General features: G+C 42.3%; 1 protein-coding gene across 1 annotated transcript; it reads right to left on the bottom strand.

Annotated features, from left to right (window-relative positions):
* Positions 1-2430: 2430 nt before the first annotated feature.
* On the bottom strand, positions 2431-5520 carry LOC149990026 (A-kinase anchor protein 4-like; the record flags this gene model as incomplete). The annotated part of the gene is made up of 2 exons (XM_090265700.1): positions 2431-2751; positions 3385-5520. Coding segments are annotated over 2 exons (2292 nt in total), but the record flags the coding sequence as incomplete, so codon positions are not given.
* Between the last annotated feature and the right edge of the window lie 2100 nt (positions 5521-7620).

Below are 7620 nucleotides of genomic sequence, written 5' to 3'. Positions count from 1 at the left end.
TAAGTTAAGTGAAACCAAGGACAATCCACACAAAACCAATAGTAAAGGGAAGGAAGTCTGGGTTCAAATCAATGACTTGGGACATAAGGAAGAAATAAACAGTCAACCATTGTAGAAGGAGGAAACAAGAATTGAAAAAAAAGAATGAGGACAGGCTTAGGAACCTCTGGGACAACTTGAAACGTGCCGTCATCTGAATCATAGGAGTGCCAGAAAGAGAAGAGGAAGAGCAAGAAATTGAACCTTATGTAAAAATAAATAAATAAATAAATAAATAAATAATGCCAACTTTGGCAAAGGGAAGAGACATACACGTCCAGGAAGCACAGAGTCCCAAACAAACTAGACCCAAAGAGGACCACACCAAGACACATCACGATTAAAATGCCCAAGGTCAAAGATAGAGAATCTTCAAAGCAGCAAGAGAAAAGCAGAGTTACCTACAAAGGGGTGCCTGTAAGACTATCAGCTGATTTCTCAAAAGAAACATTGCAGGCAAGAAGGGACTGGTAAGAAGTATTCAAAGTGATGAAAAACAAGGATTTACAACCAAGATTACTCTATCCAGGAAAGCTATCATTTAGAATGGAAGGGCAGATAAAGTGCTCCCCAGACAATGTGAAGTTAAAGGAGTTCATCATCACCAAGCCCTTATTATATGAAACGTTAAAGGCACTTATTTAAGAGAAAGAGGGTCAAAACTATGAACATTAAAATGACAACAAAGTCACAACTATCAACAACAGAACCTAAAAAATAAAAACAAACCAATAAAAGTAAACAGGCAACCAGAATAGGAACAGAATCATAGGCATAGGGATCATTTGGAGGGTTATCGGCTGGGAAGGGGAAGGAGGAGAAGTAGTGCAGGGATTAAGGAGCATAATTAGTAGGTACAAAATAGGCAAGGAGACATTAAGAATAATATAGGAAAGGGTGAAGCTGAAGAACTGGTATGCACAACCAATGGACATGAACTAAGGGGGGTGGGACTGCTGGAAGGAAGAAGGATACTGGGTGGAGGGGAGCAAAGAGAAAAGAAATTGGGACAACTGTAACAGCATAATCAATAAAATATACTTAATTAAAAAAATCAACTTGGCACCTTCCTCCAAAGAAACCCTTTTGTTCCTCTAATGTGGGACATTGAAAAATTAATACCTGCCTTTTGTCATCTAGTGGTTATGGATTGAATGATGTCTTTTAACCCTGTTGCCAAAACTGTTGTCCCGAGAATACAACAAGGATGCCAGCCCGTTAAACCAAGCACGCCATTGTCCGGGGACAACCAACGGACCTGGAGTCTGCAAGACCCTTCCCCATGTGAAAAGACCACCCTCCACTCCACACCCCCATTCTTATTAGCGATGTCTGGACCCAAGGGTAGGTAGGCCGACGGCCATGTCCAGAAGCAGCTAGAGGAGCTCCAGACCGTCACCCATTGTCCTTTATAAGATTATAAAGGGTCTTAAGTCTGAGAGGGGGGATTGTTATTTTTTATTGTTAGAATAATTAGTTAATTGATTAATTAATTAATTTAAAAAAAGAACAATATAGGAAAGGATGAAGCCAGAACTTGTATGTACGACCCATTGGTATGGACTGGGTTGGGGGGGTTGCTGGGGGAGGGGTGCTGCTGGGTAGAGGGGAGCAAAGGGGGAAAATTGGAGCTATTGTAACAATATAATTAATAAAATATACTTAAAAATAAATAAATAAACTTGGAATGAATTCCCTCTCAAACACTCCACTGTCACTTTTTGGTCTCACTTAATCCAAAGTTAACCTGCCTGGAGCTGAGCTCCTGCAGCACAGTAGCCCATCTGCAAATTCCTGACAAAGACCGAGAAAACCGTACCCTCGGGATTAGAGGGGAGATTATCAAGTTATATGTGTAATGTGGCAGAAACAGGGGGTCCACAGGTGGCAAACCTCTGGATCATAATGGACAAACCATATTACTTAGAGATTTGGACATGAGTTATATCTTTATGTCTTGGGTGCTCAGAAAATTACCTAAGGTCAGATATAGACCCAAGCCCAACACTGTATCACTAATCCTTGGATTTAGACCCACTCCCCTCTTTTGCCTCAGATATATCTGATTAAGAAACACGACTTTTTTTTTCTAGCCCTGGCTGCTGTGGCTCAGTGGATTGAGCATCGGCCTGCAAGCCAAGTGTCGTTGGTTCAATTCCCAGTCAGGGCACATGCCTGGGTTGCAGGTCAAGGTCCCAGTTGGGGGCTCGTGAGAGGCAACCACACATTGATGTTTCCCTCTCTTTCTCCCTCCGCTCCCCTCACTCTGGAAATAAATAAATAAATAAAATCTAAATAATAATAAAAAAGTTAACAATAGAACGTATATTTTAAAAAAAAGAACACAACGACTTTTTTTTTTAATTTTTTAATTCATGTTGTTGCCTAGCTTATTTAACACCTTGTACTTGCATAGTCCAACTGCTCAGACGTATTGGGAAAGACAGTCGTGTAGTGTGTTGTTCAACTTGCCTAATGAAGGGGCGCCCAGATGGCATGGAATGCTGCTGTGGGGATGGGGTGACTAGCTACAGAGTTGTTGAAGGGACTGTTAGTTTACAAGTTAGTGAGCAGCCAGTCCAGCAGTTGTTTTCTAGCCATGTTGTCCATGGCTTCATCCAGTTGTCGTTCCTTGGAAAACCTCATTACTTCTCGAAGGAGATCTCCAATACTGTACCCCTTCTCTGCTGCCTTAGCTGAAACTTCTGGAAGCTGTGGAGGGAGCAGAGATAGCTTGAGTCATGTGATACTTTTGAAGAAAGGTCTCAGGTGGATAAAGTGAACTACCCCCCTCACCCACCTTTCCGCCCATGACTAAGATTAGAGTAAAAGCTTTCGCTGATCCAGGACTGCCTTCCCTCTCCTTTTTCCTTGACCCTCCTCTAATGTCATAGATCAAAATGAAAAACATAACTTCATTTTGAGCATCAAAAAACAAAACCTGGAATCAGTTGTCTTTACTAAATACTTCTCTCCAAGGCCTGGGTCTTTTGGTTAGTCTGTGCTGATTGCTAGGTCAAGGTTAGGGGTGGCCATCTCCCCCACCTTCCTAAAACATATTTTACCAAGTAGTTTGTTTAAAGGGTCACTGAATTTAAAAAAAAAAAAAAAGCTAATCTTTCTCGCCTCCTCTTGGCTGAAATGTGCAGACCCCGAGGTGCTACAGCCTCAATTAATGGTTCATTGCTTTTGTGTCTTTTTATGAGGATAAAGTAATTCATAAAGCACATAGTAAAGAGCATACTTGAGAAAAATTTGGACTGCTCGTGAGCCCTAAGTACAGTTTTGCCTCCCTTCCCCTGCCCAGTCTAACCATCTTTCTTCTTGTGCTTTGCCATTGCTTACCTTCTCCAGTTGTCCATCATCATCTCTCACGAAACAGAGCACAGGCACCTTAAATTGGGAGGCTGCAATCCACTGCAGGACAGCCTGGAGCTGTTTCTGCAAGCTACTTGTTGAGCACCAATTATTGATGATGACTTCCGGCCCAGAAAACTCTCGATAGTTCTGTGACATTGCACTACTGTGACTGCATCTGGGGCCACCAACTTGGAAACTTGGGTTGTGTACCAAGGCTGCTTGTTCTTCCAATTCGGCCAGGGCTTCCCTGTTGTTGTGATACCTAGCCATGATAAGGCACAGCTTCCTCACAGGTTCTACCAGTTGATTGATGAATTGCCAGTTCATTTGCATCATCCCGCTGGCAAAATCAAGGTCTAAATTCTCCTGGAATTGTTTTTCCCCTCTCTTGGACATTGAAGTTGCTTTGTTTGGCCTGGGCTCAGAAGGCTTGCTCTCCCCTTCAGATTGCTCTTCACTGTTGAAGGAGGTCTCACTGAGCAGTTTCTGAATCAGTGATAGAATGATGTTTGACATATCGGACTTTTGGCACTCCGCCTGTTGTTGAGTCTCCTTTACAGAGGTAGATGGCCCAGGAGCTCCACAAGATTCTAGATGTTTCACTGAAAGTGCCTTGGCACTTTGGTCACTTGCGTTCTTTTCAAATTGGGCACTCTGAGTCCTATGGCCTATGGTGGAACCAGGATAGTCATCTTCAAGTGCATCTTTGGCCTCGGCCTGCTGGGTCAGGTGGTACTGAATCAGCATAGGGGCAGAGACAATCAAGTCCTTCGCCAGTGACTCTGTGGAAGGGCTGATCTTCTCTCGTTTTTCCTCCTTACTCACGCATGCTTTGCCAGCCATCTCGCCTTGGTTTCGTTGTTTTTGGTTCCACATGGACAGGCTCTCCTTGAGGATGTGTTCAGCAACTCTTTCAGCGCTAATCAATGACTTGCACTCCTCTGGTTTTATTTTGCATTTGTCCTTCCCCTTCAATTCAGTTTTCATGGTGGAGAATTCAAGACTTTGGTTTTGACTTTGGTTCTCGTATTTGAGACTGTGGGAGCCGGCCTTCAAGGATGCGTACAACAGAGGCTGTGATTTAGACTCCTTCTCTCCAAGCAGAACAGTAGCCAGGCGCTTCAGCATGGCCTCCATTATATGTGTAGCATTTTGTTTTCCGTGGTTGAACAGACTCTTCTTGACAGCTGAGATAAAGTCGCAGTCAGTCATCAGGGCCGCAGTGATATTATGCAGGTTCTTCAAGCAGGAATCAATCAAATCAGAGACAACTTCCTGGGTGTGTTTTAACAAAACCCTCTTCAGGACCACACAAGCGGGAATTGGCTTCCCAGGAGCATGCACTTTCAAGGTCTTCAAAATGGAGACCATCAGGTCAGATGCCACCTGATTTGCATAAACCGTGAGTCCTTTACTGATAGAGTGTGAAAAATCTTTGCTCTCTTGTTGGCACATCTCTTTGTCTACCCCCTTGTTCTTGTTGGATAATTGACTATACATAAACTTTTTCCTGCCACCTTCCCTGCCCTCTTCTCCAGTGTCCCGCCTTTCCACATAGGATATTTCCTCAGCATCATGGGCCATGTCAGAAACGATCTTGCTCACAGCGCTGCGGGGAGTGTTTTTCCCTTTGTTCCCAGAGGGTGGATAGATTGAATGACGAAAGCATTTGCTTCCATTTTCCAACTTCTTGATTTCATTACAAGGCATCTCCATTACCAGATTAGATAGCCGGATGATGGTGAAGGAAAGGTCATCCATGGGACATTCTCCCTCAGGAGAGATTACTGCCCTGTTAGTGCTAGAAGATTTTGCTGGAGAGGTGGAAGGACTCTGATTTTTGTTGGTATTCTTGGCTGCAGTCATGTCTACATGTGGGCTTTGAGGTCTATTGGCCATGTAATCGATATTCAGTTTATCATCATAGATGCTGTAGCAGTTTGCAGAGGGTAATTTGTGATGTTCATCTTCATCTCCTATTTTATGTTTGCAGCTAGAGGCTGAGGGACTTAGTGCATGTTCGAAACCCAAGGCATACTTCTGGATATCATTTAGAAGCCAATTTACAACAGTTATAGGATCAGAGGGAGCTTGTGTGAAAAGGCATATAGATCCGTCCATCTAAAAAAAAAAAGAACACCTAAGAGTTTGGGGAGGCTACTTTCCCCCCTTATTTTATTTAGAAGACATATCTTTCTAAACTGCATACATTAGGGGTTTACCCTTTAGGATTTGCATGGAAACATAATACATAATTATATCCCTTTGAGCACAAGTGGTAGCGTGTCAATTTCACATGAGCACGTGTGCTTATCTCAACATGTGTCAAAAATGTATCAATGTGTCTGTCATGTGTGTGTGTGTGTGAATAACAGTATAGCAATTCATAAGTGGGGACATCTCAGTAGATGTGAGAATGTTCAGTCTGTGTTGTTAGCGTGTGTGTCCGTGTGCACATGTCAGTGCACATGTATGCCTGCCTGTGTGTAAGCCTGTGTAACAATGTGTTGACATCAATACCGATTTTATATGTTTCCTGTACGGGCCAACGTGTGCATGATAGCGTGTACATTTTGTACACTGTGTGAATGTAAAAATGAATGTGTATGTCAGTGTGTCTGAATATGTAAATGACAAGTGTCGATTTGAGTGATCTGCATGTTTGTTTATAATACAAATCTAATAGAATGTATCATGGAGCTATACCTATATGTGTATTAATCCTGTCTGCAGCGCGGCCTCCTGAGACTCAACGGTTTGGCTGAACTAAGTGGCTGGGTTGGTGAAGAATGGGGTGGTTTGTGGGCTTCACTTTAAAACTGGTTTCTCTGTTCTATCCTAATGGCTTGGACCGAAAGGGCCCAGAGGTCTAAGAGTGGGGAAAGCTAAACTATTTCCCTCAGCCCAAACTAAGTAGAATGGGCAAAAGGGTTTTGGACAGGTGAGATGCGCCTGGCACACCTTCCTCCAAAGAAGCCCGTTTCTTTTCCCTAATGTGGAACATTGAAAAATTAATCCCTGCCTTTTGTCATCTAGTGGTTATGGATTGAAGATGTCTTTAAACCCTTTTGCCAAATCTGTTGCCCCCAGAATACAACAAGGATGCCAGCCTGTTAAACCAAGCACGCCGTTGTCTGGGGACAGCCAACTGACCTGGAGTCTGCACGATCCTTCCCCATGTGGGAAGGCAACCCTCCCCTCCACACCCCCACTCTTATTAGGGATGTCTGGACCAAGGGTAGGTAGGACGAACGACAACCATGTCCAGCTTGAAGCAGCTAGAGGAGCTTGAGACCTTCGCCCATTGTCCTTTATAAGATTATAAAGGGTCTTAATGTCTGAGAGGGAGGGATTGTTATTTCCTATTGTTAAAATAACTAATTAATCTTTTATTTATTTAAAAAAAAAGAATAAAAAAAGAATAAATTCACATGTTAACATATATAGTAATTAATAGATAATAGATAATACATCAATAAATGTTTATGTTCAATGTGGATCGGTGCTAATATAATGACTGTGTATGTCAATAAATTGGGTATCAGTTTATGTTATATTTATATGCTACGTGAATGATTGAGAATGTGTGTCAGTGTTGCACACACCCTGGGTATTTGAGTACTTGTGTGAATACGTGAGTGGGGATGTCATTGTATTTGTGTCAAGGTATGTATCAGTGCATTCAAATGTTGTTAGTGTCACTTTGCTTAAGTTTGTATGTGTGCGTATCAACATGAGGTATATTTACAGAGTGGGGCGAAAAGTAGGTTTGCAGTTGTATGTATGGAAAATAATAAGTAATAATTCAAGAATAAACCGTTTCACATACTCATAACTGTAAACCTACTTTTGCCCCACCCTGTGTAAGAGTGCATGCCTATCACCTGAACTTGTACAGTCACTGTGTTTTGATCGAGGCTCATGTGTGTATGTTTATGTGTAGTGTGCATGTTTATGCATAGTGTGCATGGATGCATATATAGATGTTGATGTGTCACATGTGGGTATGTCAATGCAGCTGACTCTATACCTTTGTGTAGGTGAGTCATTGTTTATGAATATACACACACATGTGTTGTTTCAATGCTTGTGTGTGTTCACCAGTGTCATATGTAGACACGTAGCCAGGGATGTGTGTGTCACGGCTCGTATAAATTATTTTGTATATATTGCTGTGTGTCAGTGTAAATTATGTGCATATGCTCATGTCTAGATATGTGT

This window comes from Furipterus horrens, unplaced genomic scaffold, assembly GCF_987537825.1.
Source record: "Furipterus horrens unplaced genomic scaffold, mFurHor1.1.pri manual_scaffold_40, whole genome shotgun sequence".
Lineage (NCBI taxonomy): Eukaryota > Metazoa > Chordata > Mammalia > Chiroptera > Furipteridae > Furipterus > Furipterus horrens.
Note: the sequence above shows the minus strand (reverse complement) of the source record. Positions and strands in the feature narration are given on the sequence as shown.